The 13,017-nt window shown below is 49.4% G+C and overlaps 1 protein-coding gene and 1 pseudogene across 1 annotated transcript; one reads left to right on the top strand and one right to left on the bottom strand.

Moving 5' to 3' along the window:
* Positions 1–8,802: 8,802 nt before the first annotated feature.
* On the bottom strand, positions 8,803–11,023 carry LOC142590769 (uncharacterized; annotated as a pseudogene).
* A 638-nt stretch (positions 11,024–11,661) lies between these two features.
* Positions 11,662–11,982, top strand: LOC142590690 (uncharacterized). The gene has a single exon (XM_075703141.1). It carries the CDS (start codon positions 11,662–11,664, stop codon positions 11,980–11,982), a length of 321 nt encoding a protein of 106 aa, XP_075559256.1.
* The last annotated feature ends 1,035 nt before the right edge of the window (positions 11,983–13,017 follow it).

Raw genomic sequence — 13,017 nt, 5'->3', positions numbered from 1 at the left:
AACTGTGTTGATTCTTGCTTCGTTACTGCATCGATTTTTCTTTTTCGGAAATCCTAACGTTTTGAAGATACTTCAGCATAATGACGAACTTGAGCTTTCGTGCCATCCCGGCAAACCAACAAGCATCACATCCTAACCCGGCGCGTGAACACAGTTTGGAAATTAGCTTTCAGGATTTCCTAGGTGTACTTTATTGTGGCGCGAAATACATTTCGTGAAAAGGGGACAGAAAAAAGAAGACGGTGAAACGCCTGCGCTAGCGTTCCTAGTGTACCTAGGAAATCTAAGCGCCAACTTTCTCCAGAAGTCCTTTTGGAGGTTTCAGGATTTGCTCGCTTCACCTCCCTAATTTTACGTCCTCTGAAATTCTAAGAATTTTTTTTTAGCGAATTCGGCTGATCCCGTAATAAATTCCTTTGGACTTCGGAAAATCGCTGAACGTGACTGACGTGCATCTACTCAATGTCGTGCCACTAATGACCCACTACATATTAAGAATATTTAGCTTCAATATTGCCCGTCTGATGTGGACGGCCTACGCTAATGTGGGCAGCTATTATGTTTAAGTTATTACAAAGGCGTCAGTGGCCGAAAAAAAACATTCTCGTTACGTGAGGGTGTACTCTTCACAGGTTGTCCCAGTAGCAGTTGATACACACCGCGATGCACTTACGGTGATTGCTAGCCAGCAAAACCTGCAGGCGCCTATATAGCCACAGCTGTAACGTGGCCGCGAATGGTAAAAATGCCAGACCTTGACACTCACAATACAATCGATGCACTCCAAGTGGCAAATGTATATCGAAGTAACCCCTTTAGCGCTCAGAAGTCTGACATTCTCAACAGTCTAGCTACCATAAGGTGCCCCTAATGAGCTCAATTTGAAATCGTGTCGTTTTGAATTTTATGCACTTACATGGACGTTTACAATAACAATAGGGAAAATAACGCCATTATGAAGAATGTCCTGTTAAGTGAGAGCAACGCCTACATTATTCAGACCTGACCTCTTTTGAGTGTGCGACCAAATATCGCACTCACATGGCGCCATGCATATATGTTCGCCGAAAACAACCACACAAGGAAGTAGGTCATTACAGTATAATATATGCTATTATAAACTCGCAGTGTTTCCTGTCAGCACCTTAAATGACTATGCAACATCGTCAGATGAGTATCCGATGTGTGCACAGCTACATGTTTGTAATCGAGATTCTGTAATGCCACGCAAGGGCGCCGACATTTGCGGGCGCCGGCTGGGCTTCACGTAGCCACTGGGAATGAAAGAAGCGAAACACTGTCTACGCTTCCCCGTACGACTCCGTGACACAGCGTTTCGCGTCCACAGCCTCTCGTAAGCGTTGACGCGAAATATGAAGCACACCTTCGCAGTGTTCTCGTCTGTATGTAACTGCAACAAGCTAAGCCAGGGCGAGTGTTCCTTTAACGTTCGCTCCAGCAGTGTACTGCCGGTGCAGCCATGACCATTCGCACCCGTCAGCATGATCGAGACAAAAAACCTACCGTATGGCACAAAATTCAGTCACACGCGAAGATGAAATTGCACCGAATAAGGTACGTGCGCCATAAAGCAGCCCCATAAAGCTTGTTTTCCGACATAAAAGCCTATCACATGGACAAAGCGGTCTTATGCCACTTGGAAACCGCTGCTTTCTGCCGAGTGCTTAAGTCTCTCCACCAGTATTTCAGTGTTTACCAAGTGGGCCTAATGTTTATTGAGAACTGCTTTCGTACACTGCTGATACAAAGAAAGAAAAAAAATTACGATTTAATATTTGTGGGTGTATTTGGCGCCTCGGTGACACGTTTGAATGTTGGGTGTGGGAGGAGGGGTATGGGCAGTTTCGTGTACATACATTGTCCTGGTTCAAGAGGTATATACATGCCGCAGGTGTGAGTGGTGGCTTATATTTATTGCGCTGTCTAAAGGAGTGCCCATCACAGAAACATACGTGTAATCTTTGATGTGAACGACTGCTTGTGTGTTTTATGTGTGGAATTTCTTGCTTCGTCATGTGGGCAAAGTGCGCATCACAAAGGCGCAGCAAACCGGGCAGCCGAGGAGGGAAAGACGGCTCTCCCATGTGCTGGACCCTACCTTCAAAGCAAGTGCTCCATTGTTCCCCATAGCAGACGTTTTGTACAAATAAAACAGCAGCAACATACTGCTCTGAGGGAAGCGTGTGCGGCGCTATTTTATTTTCAAACACACATATCTATATACATGTTCCTTTTTGTGAATGCACCAAAATATACTGGAACGCTTAGGCGAACCCTTTCCTTTTTGCGTTAAAGCTTATTAAATTGAGCCTTAGGGTTCAAATGAAGCTAATAAAACATTTCTTTAAAGCACAGCTAGCGTCGTTACAGGGCGAAACGCAACAAATAAAAAAGCTGTTTTTTTTTTATTCGGCAGAACTTGCCGCAGGGCATATGGGGAATAAAATAAAGTCAAATAAAAAGGTTTAATTCTGCATCGTGCAGGAACTGTCGCAACCTTCTGCAGATTTATTGACCGCCACCCAGCAGTTGTAGTTTCCAGGTAGGCCTGACTTCAGTGCAGCCTTTCTTTAAATTTTGAGTCTGATCGTCTGCGTTTTAGGGCACATCCAAAGGAAGTGTCGAGCATCTGACGTTGCCATGCTCGTACTTGGGGCACGTTCTTTGTCGCCTTTTGTCGATCCCCAAACACATGTGAAGGACGGTGCACGGGTCACACCAGTCCGAAGTCTACGACGAGATACTTCCTGAGCCCTGGTAAAGTACGTTACGGGGACGGAGGCAGACTCACGGGGTATCAAAGTGCGTGTGTCCCGCCGGAGGCTAGATTTCAATGGTTGGTCGAGAGTGCGGGGATCGGACGGAAGGGATACAGGTTTCTCAGATGGGGCGGGTGATCGAACCAGTTGGTCTGCCATGTGGTTGAAATTATTCCAACCATGCCCCTGTACCCAGTGCTCCTCAGTATACTAAGGTGCGATGACTTGTGGAGTCCGTGGATCTGTTGTCAGATTTGTGGCGTTATTGCAACTTGACTGAGGTGTTTCACTGACCTAATTGGGTCAGCGTAAATCTGCGCTGTCGTGGTGTACTGTTTTAATTGTCTTGATGGCATCGGCTTGGAAGTCATCTCGGAAAAAATTAAATTCTGGGATTTTACGTGCCAGAACTGCGATATGATTACGAGGCACGCCGTATTGGGGGACTCCGGAAAATTTTCGATCACCTGGGGTTCCTTAACGTGCACCCAGTGCGCGCTACACGGTCGTTTTTGCATTTCGCCCCCGTCGAAATGCGGCCGCCGTGGCCGGGATTTGATCCCGCGCCCTCGGAGTTAGCACCCTTAGCAGCACACTCGGGAACGATGGTCTCGCTATAGGGTAACTCAGTGATCATGTCAGTGAAGTCTCGTAGTTTTGTTTGTAGTGACGTATGTATAACACCATGGGGGAGGCCATCTTTCGCCGTAGTCTGCGGAGGCCGTTAAGAGAAATGGGACTAAGAGAAAAGTGCCGCTATAGCAACATTGTGGCGTTCCTTTATTACCTTGCCTTGTTCACGTTGTGTCACCAGCCGTGAAATGCTCTTAGGCTGAGCGTTCTCTTGCGGAATGGGAGTCGGTGTGAGGCGAGGGAGCGCTGTGGTCTCTCATGACGTTTATATTCGCGGCCTATATTCACGGCCCACTGTGACCCCGTGAGTCTGTGGAACTCTGCCTGATAGTGAATTCGTGACTGGAGAACTGAACGCACAAGACATCGAGTAACCTCCTAGCACGCATCACCACTTCTCGGCGCGATCCTGCGCACCAAGTGCAATGTTGTAGATAATGTCCGGCGCACCTTTTGAAGCCAAGATATGCCGCGGTGCCGGACTGGAGAATGTCGAGCCCAAGCACTCGCAGTTCTTCGGTCTCCGGTATGTCCGTTGGGCCAACCTTGAGCATAAAGGCATATTTAGAGACCTGCTTGCGTTGCGGCTCGGTTTCCTTTTCTCCAGGATTTCGCGTTTCTTTTCCTTTCGGCGCAGACACATATAATGGCCAGATTAAATTGTTATAACCAATAACGCGGCATGAGAAAATTGTAGTAAGCGGTTTATTTCACTATAGAATACACACACAAAAGTACCCGGTGCCGCGGCTGCCCGCTGTTATATTGAATATATTGTTAAAGCTGGCATTGTTATCATTGGATCCGACTGTATTAAAACGTATCGGTCCAGTACGCTCCCTAAAGGGTCGCCTGCTGCTAAATTGAACAACTCTGAGTATTCTCCTCAAATGCTCACATATTTCTTCCTGTGATATAAGTAGAACTTGAGAAGGTGAAGGGGCAATCCACTCAAAACCGTGATGTTCTAGTTTAATGAATAACGGAACAGAATAGGGCCTGTCAAAAGCCTTGGAGAAATTAACAAACATGCCTACTGTTACATTTTTCCTCAGAGTCATTCAAAATCAAATCCTTCTCTGTTAATATAACTAATTGAGTCAATTTTCCCCCACGAAACCCAAGCTAATGCAGTGATAACAATATATATTTTTCAAAAAATGACATAACCCCGCTCTTGCAGATAACTTTCTTCAATTCTTTCGGAATGACGGGGAGCACTGGCACTGGTCGATCATTTGAAACGTCATTTCTGCCACCTGATTTGAACAAAACTGTTACCCTTGCCTGTTGCATATTCGGTGACCTACGCCGGTAGACAAGCAAACACTGAATATGTGGTTGAGCAGCGTATGAATTGAGCTGCAGCAGCACAGCAGGACTGTAACGCTCGCTACCAACGGCACGCTCATCAAGTGCGTCGCTAGCGCTGCTGTTAGCGCTAACGCATAACGCAGCTCAATAGCCTCTGCGGATGGCAGTGCGGCACCGCTACAGGGTGGGGCGTTCGTTCGAAAGCAACAAAACGCCTTCGTTGCGCAGGCAAATTCGTTGTAGAGGCTTTCACAATATATATGAAAATAGGAATTCGACCGGGACACAACCAATCCTTCCTTATACAGCTCATTTCGTCGTAGCGGTATTGGAACTTCGGTGAGGCCTATATAGTGCAAAGTTCTATTAGCGTTGTTCAGGAGTGCATCATTCATTTCTCGCGGATAGGCGGGAAATCGTGCGTTGATATTCATCAGCACTGAGTGACACAGAGGAGGAGATTCAATGTAGGTTTTTGCTTTTGCTACAGCAAATGTCAAAAAAGGAAATGAAATATCGCAAAATTGCGATGTGCGTATTGTCACGTGGTAGTGACGGCGAAGAAAGCAGCAAAACTGTGAGTGGCGAGATTAGCGTTTTATTGGGCGAACCTGTGCCCTCAAAAACAGGCTACACTCAAGGAACAACGACAGTCTTCCAGAAAGTTCTGCATGATTCTCGTCGCACATGAAATCAGATTACACAAGCTTCGGTGACAACAGACTGCAGATAGAACAGTGGATCACATTTGAGAAACTTCCGATACATACGGGCGCGTCCCGCGCTGAGCGATAACATTTGTTAGACGGTGAAAAGCGGTCACCCGAAAAATATAAACAATTACACGTTTCAATGCCCCCCTCTGAAAAAGCATCGTCCCGATGCTACAAACATATCTGGAAGGCGAAAAACAAAAGGGGAGTTATTATACAAAAGTAACAAGCCAACAAAGAAACAACGTCCAAAGTAACACAGTTAAAAAAAAGAATGTCCAAAGTTCACCTATGTAAAGTCCCAAAGTTCGTTAACGCGGGTAGAACGGCTTAAGTCGCACAACATGGACTATTTCAGATCGTAAGCGACGCCGCTGTGATAGGGAAATGCCGTATTGCACGACCTCATAGTCGAGTGCGTCAATACGTCCAATGATCTTGTAGAGTCCGAAATAGCGGCGTAAAAGCTTCTCGCTGAGTCCTCGGCGGCGTATGGGGGTCCAAACCCAAACACGGTCGCCAGGCTCGTATTCCACGTATCATCGTCGAAGATAGTAGTGCCGGCTGTCTGTCCTCTGCTGATTCTTGATGCGCAGGTGGGCGAGCTGTCGGGCTCCTTCGGCGTGTTGGAGATAGGCGGGAACGTCGAGATTCTCATCTTTGGTGACGTGCGGCAGCATGGCGTCGAGAGTCGTCGTCGGTTTCCTTCCGTAAACCAGCTTGAACGGCGTGATCTGTGTTGTTTCTTGCACCGCCGTGTTGTAAGTGAAGGTTACGTACGGCAGGACGGCATCCCAGGTCTTGTGTTCGACGTCGACGTACATTGCTAGCATGTCGGTGAGGGTCTGATTCACAGGAGGAGGCAATTGTCCTCCTTTCACAGGAGGACAATTCCACAGGAGGCGAATGTCCTCCTGTGGCTTGTCTAGCTGTACTACAGAATGGCTTAGGTGAGCTCCGCTGTAAAGGCCGTTCCTCTGTCGGTGATGAGGACTTAGGGGCACCACGTCGCAGCAGGATGCTCTCGACGAAGAATTTCGCCACTTCGGTTGCGCTACCTTTCGGCAGAGCTTTTGTTTCAGCGAAGCGGGTGAGGTAGTCCGTCGCCACGACGATCCATTTAATTCCGGATGTTGACGTCGGAAAGGGTCTCAGCAAATCCATCCCGATCTGCTGAAATGGTCGGCAAGGAGGCTCGATCGGCCGTACTAATCCCACTGGCCTTGTCAGTGGTGTCTTGCGTCGCTGAGAGTCTCGGCATGTCTTGACGTAACGGGCGACGTCGGCGGTCAGACGCGACCAGTAATACCTTTCCTGTATCCTCGATAGCGTCCTGGAGAATCCGAGGTGCCGAGCGGTTGGATCGTCATGTAGGGCGTGCAGCGCTGAGGGAACAACAAGGTAGTTGGCGCGGACTGGTGAGTTCTTGATTACGAGTAGGTTGTTTTAAAGCGAGATCGAAGACAATCCTTGCTTAAATGCCCTAGGGACAACGTCGGTGTTCCGTTACAAATACTCGACGAGGCTTTTTAGCTCCAGGTATGCTGCTGTTCAGCGAAGTCTTCCGCGCTTATTATACCAAGGAAGGCGTCGCCATCCTCGTCATATTGTGCCGTCGGGTCAATGAAGGCGCGTGATAGGCAGTCGGCATCAGAGTGTTTTCGTCCGGACTTGCAGATTACAGTGATGTCATATTCTTCCAGTGAGAGAGAGAGAGAGAGAGAGAGAGAGAGAGAAACTTTATTTTGGTTCCTTCAAGGATTTAGCGTCTCGAGGTCTCGGTCGTCTTGGGCGCCGGCGACTTGGAGCCTCTTCCAGCAAGGGTGGGCCCCTATTCCAGGGCTCCACTGAGCCTAGCTACCTGACTAGCGTGCTGCACTAAGGCCCTTTGGGCCGTGAGCTCGCAGCTGGTAAGCCGACTCTCCCATTGCTCCGCACTCGGGTTATTGTGTTGGTGGAATGATTTATTGTGTTTACATTCCCATGTGACATGGTATAGTGTGAGGATCCACCGAGCCAGGCGTCCTGAAGGGTTCTTTAACTAGCCAACACAACGCGTGATGGTCGCTGACGACTTTGAATGGCCTGCCATATAGGTAAGGGCGAAATTTCGCTGCAGCCCAAATGATGGCTGCATATTAGCCACGAGCCTGCGGATCAGACAAAAGAAGCTGCGCAAGTTCCTGTTTGTCGACTGGGACGCTTTCCGAAAGGTCAGAAAGCAAATGGGCGAACGAAGAAAACAAACCGAATCTGGAACAACGGACTCCCCAGGTAGGGAGGACGTCGGCGCCGTTACCAAAGAAGTGCTAACGAACCTTCCCGTCGAGATGGGCAGCTGCCTGGCGCATCTCATAGAAGCGAAACAAACCCTCCTAGAGAGGTGGAAGGGTCAGATTGAATCGCCGACTGAGAAGTAAGATCGCGGAAGTAAAACGTGCCATCGAGGAGCACAGCACGACACTCGCCAAACAACAGGGCGACGATGTCTGCAACTCCATAGATAGCCAAATGCGAAGACGGGGGCATCTGGAACCTCCTGAAGCACCTGTTAGATGAAACAAACACCAAATCGAACCAGCGTAGCACGCCGGAGAAAATTTTGCAGAGTGCCCAAAAAGAGTCCTCCGAAGAGAAGGTGATGGCTAGACTAGTCGAGAAGCACCTGCCGGTGGAGAGCGGACAGCGAGCGCCCCCCCCCTCTCCTCCCGAGTACGGCGGGTCGGAGAATCCCACCCTGGACGTCGAGTTTGGGACAGGAGAGATCAGAATTGTCCTGCACGACCTCAATGGCAGATCGGCCCCCGGGCCAGACCGGATCATTAACAGGACACTCCAAAACCTGGACGACGACTCGATCGAGTGCTTCACCGAAATTGTAAACGACACGTGGAGAAGCGGCAAGATCCCAGACGGGTGGAAGACGGCCAACACCATACTTAAGGGGGGACGTGGCTTTGAAAATCAACTTCCTTATTTCTTCATAGATTTTGATTAAAATTGGCACAAATGTTTAGAATATCTCCCTGATGCTTCCATAAAAGTTTCAGAGTGATACCTTAAGAACATTTTATTAAATTTGATTGAGCAGAATGTTTCAACCTCGAACTTTGTGAAGAGCCTGGGGAACATAAAAAACGTGATAGAAGGCTTGTTAAGTACTGATTGCATAGCTAAATGCACGCTGAAGGTCGTGACATTCTTGCTTTTGTTTTTTTCAACACAAATTTTTTTGGAGTGTCATTTTTTATGTTACCTTCGTATCAAGCACACTTTCAAGGTGAACAAATAGCCACATCATAAATTTATAAAACGTCAAGGCCCAAAAGCAAGAATGTCACGACCTGCACTGTAGCCCAAGGAACAAGACAAAAAAACAGAGTCAGAATAGGCCAAACGGTAACAAAGAAATCAGCTCCGCAAACTGAACAGAAAGGCAAAAACACAGTTTTGAGAAAAAGGCCTTCAAAGTTTTGCCTTGCCTACACTCTCCTAAAATGCATCAGGATTGTAGTCCTTGGGCTTCTTGGGCATGTGGCCTTTCATCTGATGTTTTTTCGATGCCTTTTTTTTTCGTAGGGCATCCTTTTCTGCAGCTCTTTGAAGGGAATGCTTTCCTGGCTTCAAGCCAAGTTAGGCACAAAACTGTCTGTATGCACGAAGCGTTCCAGCATTGTACTTGCAGACTGCCTCATTGACAGCTGTCTCCGCTGCGATCAATGAAGCATTTTGCTCTTTTGGTAGAATTGACCAAATGACAGCGTGGAGACTCTCGGCTGCATTCTGAGTCTTCTTGCCTTGGCAACGGCTGAGTAGCTGAGGATCCGAGAGGCGTTGATACACAGGCAGCAACGCAGCTGAAACATGTGTTGCCAATTTGTACTTGTGTTCTGGCGGAGCTTTACCTTCAGCTTCTGCAGCCTGGTGTCTGCACCAGCTCAGGGGTCCTGGAGGGCAGAGCTCATGATGAGGGTCTTTATCTGTTGAAGTGATATGATAAAAGGTTGCCATTATGGCCCTTTGCATATCATCTACTTCACTATTGTTACGTATGGCCATGCCATAATAATTGGTGAGCTTTTTGATTAGGTCTTGGGTCAGGCCACCCTTCCCTCCAATTGGTTTACTTCTGCTTTTTGAGACAAGTGTTCGCAGGGCTCTACCCATCCTCTTTTTAACGTGATTGATACAGACCTCTTTGTTGAATGTAATGAAGCCATAAGCCTTGTCTTCACAAAGGGCCTGGAAGGTACGGCTATCCCCATCACAAACAACACATGTGTAGCGGAGGTCATTCCTTTCCAGTGACCTTCTGAACAAGATCAACGCTGCCTCGACCTCCATACGGCTTGAGTTTGCATCGGTGTTCTTTTGGCACACGTGATTCTCTTTCCATTCACTGTAGCCTTCATCGTTTTCTTTCGGCCCAAGTGTGCATCCATGGCATCTGTTCGAGAGCACAACGCAGTCAAGCACCAGACCAGTGTAAAATTCAATTATTGTGCCCGCACCAATATGGGATGCATGACCACGTGTCATCCATGTGCCGTCGTAGACTACCGTCACATTTTTTGTGAATGCCAGGTCCATTTCGCTGTAAACTTTCCGCACGGCTGCCACAGCATCAGAAAAGAGACTTGCTGCAGCCATCCCACCAGCAGGCCTGAATTTTGATTTCAGGTGTCTTTGGAATGTCTTATGGTGCAAGCCTCTGTGTGAAACGTTCATTACTGACCAAAAGTCAGTCAGTGCAGTTGCCCCTCTGCCGGTGGTTTTAATTGCTTGCATTGCACGCATATTCACGTCAAAAGCCTTACCACCCTCTACTCGCGGCGATGACCATTCACTTGCAACAACGCCGCAGGCATTGCAGGTCAGTAGCATTCGTGCAGCCAATCCATGCCTTGTTCCCAAATGAACAGTCAGTCCCGGCTGAGAGCATTCTTGGCACAAGGCATTCTTGTACAAAGCATTCAATGCTGTGACCTGCACAACCAAAAACTCATCCGCCAGCTCCACATTGGCACAACTTCCTCTCTCACCTGTGAGCTTCATTTTTCTTTCGGTCGCCGAAACAGAACTGAGTGATGCTTGCACTGTCTCGGCTCGCCGACGAGAAGCTTCTATCGATATGTAGTGCGGTTCCAAGTGAGCCTGAATTGTACTGCCGAATCTCGACTGCGTTTCATCCACGCGCGAGGTGCTTGGTCGCGGGTCCGAGTCGTCGGCGGGTGAAGTGCTTGGTCGCGGGTCTGAGTCGTCGGCGCGTGAGGTGCTTGGTCCCGGATCCGAGAAGTCGGCGCCCGAGGTGCTTGGTCGCGGGTCCGAGTCGTCGGCGCCCGAAGTGCGTCGTCGCGGGTCCGAGACGTCGGCGCGCGAGGTGCTTGGTTGTCGGTCCGAAGCATCCATACATTGAGGGAACTGCTGCTGTGTGTCCACGACGTCCGCGCCGCACTGAACATCAGCAGAATCAGCACTGGAAGCTCTTGATGACGCTTTACTTTTGGGCATCGGAGACTTGCGCTTACGGCTGCCAAATTGATGCGAAGTTTTGTATTTCTTCTTGTGCCGTCGCCGATCCATGATCACAGCCGAGATCCAACGCGAAACTACGCCACAGAGCTTCTGAGCCGCTACCGAAACTATGGAGAGGCTCGTGATACGGGCGATGGAGAACGTAGCCTCGGGAAGAGCAGACGACGCGCGGCACTTCGCCCGCCGTTGCTAGGGGCAACCGCTCCGGAGACCAACGGGGCCGCGCGCCGCTGTCACGTGGCGCGCGCCGCCAATCAGGAACCTCCGCGAGACCTCGAAACTTTTGCTTTTTCTGCATTTGTTTTCGCTCGGAAGAGGCCGGGAAGGCGGCAGATTTGAAGCTGAAGAAATGCTCTTTCTGTTGCGACCAAGATGGCGGCGTTCGGTTGCGCCGTTACGGAGATGTCGTGGCTTGAAAAACACCGTCTTTTTGCGATTTCCGCAAAACTTCTCGTCGCCGTGGCTGATACAACAATTTTTTTAAAGCACTTCTAAGCGGTTTTCAGGGAAGATATTTTGGAATCAGGTAGAGAAAGGGTTATAAAAACTGAAAATGTGATTTTCGAAAAATCGGTTTTTCGGTCATTTTTCGCGATGCGAAAGCCGCGTCCCCCCTTAACCCAAAACCTGGCAAGACACGCGGTCTCGAGAACCTACGCCCAATTTCGCTTACCTCGTGCGTGGTAATGGTCGCAGAGCATGCCATATTAAATCGGCTCTCCCGCTACCTGGAAGAGCACGAAATCTACCCGCAAGCGATGATCGGATTTAGGCCGGGTTTATCTACACAAGACGCCATGATGTTCCTAAAGCACCACATAATCGACTGCAAGACGAGAGGCACGAGGGCTGTCCTGGGCCTGGACATGGAAAAGGCGTTCGACAACATGCTCCACTCTTTCGAGCTGAAAACGATATCGGGCCTCAATCTGGGAAAGCACTTCTACGGCTACGTCAAATCTTTCCTGACCGGCAGAACGGCCACGCTTAAGGCCTACCAGCCTTAAGGTCTGACGGCCGAAACGACGAAGCTGGGCAACAGGGGTACGCCGCAGATAGCAGTCATCTCGCCGACCCTCTTCAACCTCTCGATGATCGGGCTGTACAAGAGGCTCGCTGAGATTGACGGCGTCGAGCACACAATACACGCGGACGATGTCACAATCTGGCGCACAGGCCAGATCGTGGCCAGAACTGCAGGAGGTGATCGACGTCATGGAGAATATCTCTTTCCCATGGGGCTCAGGTGCTCACTTAAGAAACTGGAACTCTTACTGTACAGACCAAAAAGAAGGGGACCCAAACCCAAGGACTGGAAATCCCCGGAGGAAACCTACATCACCCTGCGTACGAGGGACGGCAAAACCATCCCTAGGGTGGATTCTATCCGGGTCCTCGGGATGGCAATCGAAGCCAAAGGTTCCAACAACCAAACGATCGTCCGTCTCACCAAGAAGGCGGACAACGTTATTAGACTCATCAAGAGAGTCACCAACCGACAGCAAGGCCTACGTGAAGACAACGTCGTCCGGTTGATGTACGCCTTGCTCTCTGTCACTTTGCCAACGTCGCTGCAATGCACGAATGGCAGAGGGCGAAGAGCGACAAACTCAAAGCGCTCCTGAGAAAGGTGATTAAGAGAGCCCTGGGGTTACCCATATATATGAAGGCCGAGAGGCTCATGCAGTTGGGCATGCACAACACTCTAGAAGAGATTGCCGAGACGCACTAGAGAGCTCCACCACGACTCTCCACCACACAGTCCGGAAGACAAATCTTGAAGAGGGTAGGCATCTCGCCCGCCAGGGTTGAAGATAAGCACTGTGAGATGCAGAGGAAGCTGAGGGACTTCATCACGGTCACGCCTCTTCCGAGGAACGTACACCCATTACACAACGTGGGCAGAAGGCGAGCTAGAGCCAGAGCCCTGCTCGAGAAAGCCAGGGAACGAGTAGAAAAAAGCACTTCCTTTGATGCGGCGTTCGAACCAAGCAGGAGACTGTTCACCGCGGATTGCCTGGATGGTAGAGGAAACGTCACGA

The sequence above is a fragment of the Dermacentor variabilis genome, chromosome 1 (assembly GCF_050947875.1).
Source record: "Dermacentor variabilis isolate Ectoservices chromosome 1, ASM5094787v1, whole genome shotgun sequence".
In the NCBI taxonomy this organism is placed as follows: Eukaryota; Metazoa; Arthropoda; class Arachnida; order Ixodida; family Ixodidae; genus Dermacentor; species Dermacentor variabilis.
This window is presented reverse-complemented; position numbering and strand designations above follow the sequence as displayed.

Excerpts from the sequence above, each read along its gene's own strand:
- LOC142590690 (XM_075703141.1), top strand. The coding sequence starts at position 11,662 with ATGGTCGCAGAGCATGCCATATTAAATCGGCTCTCCCGCTACCTGGAA.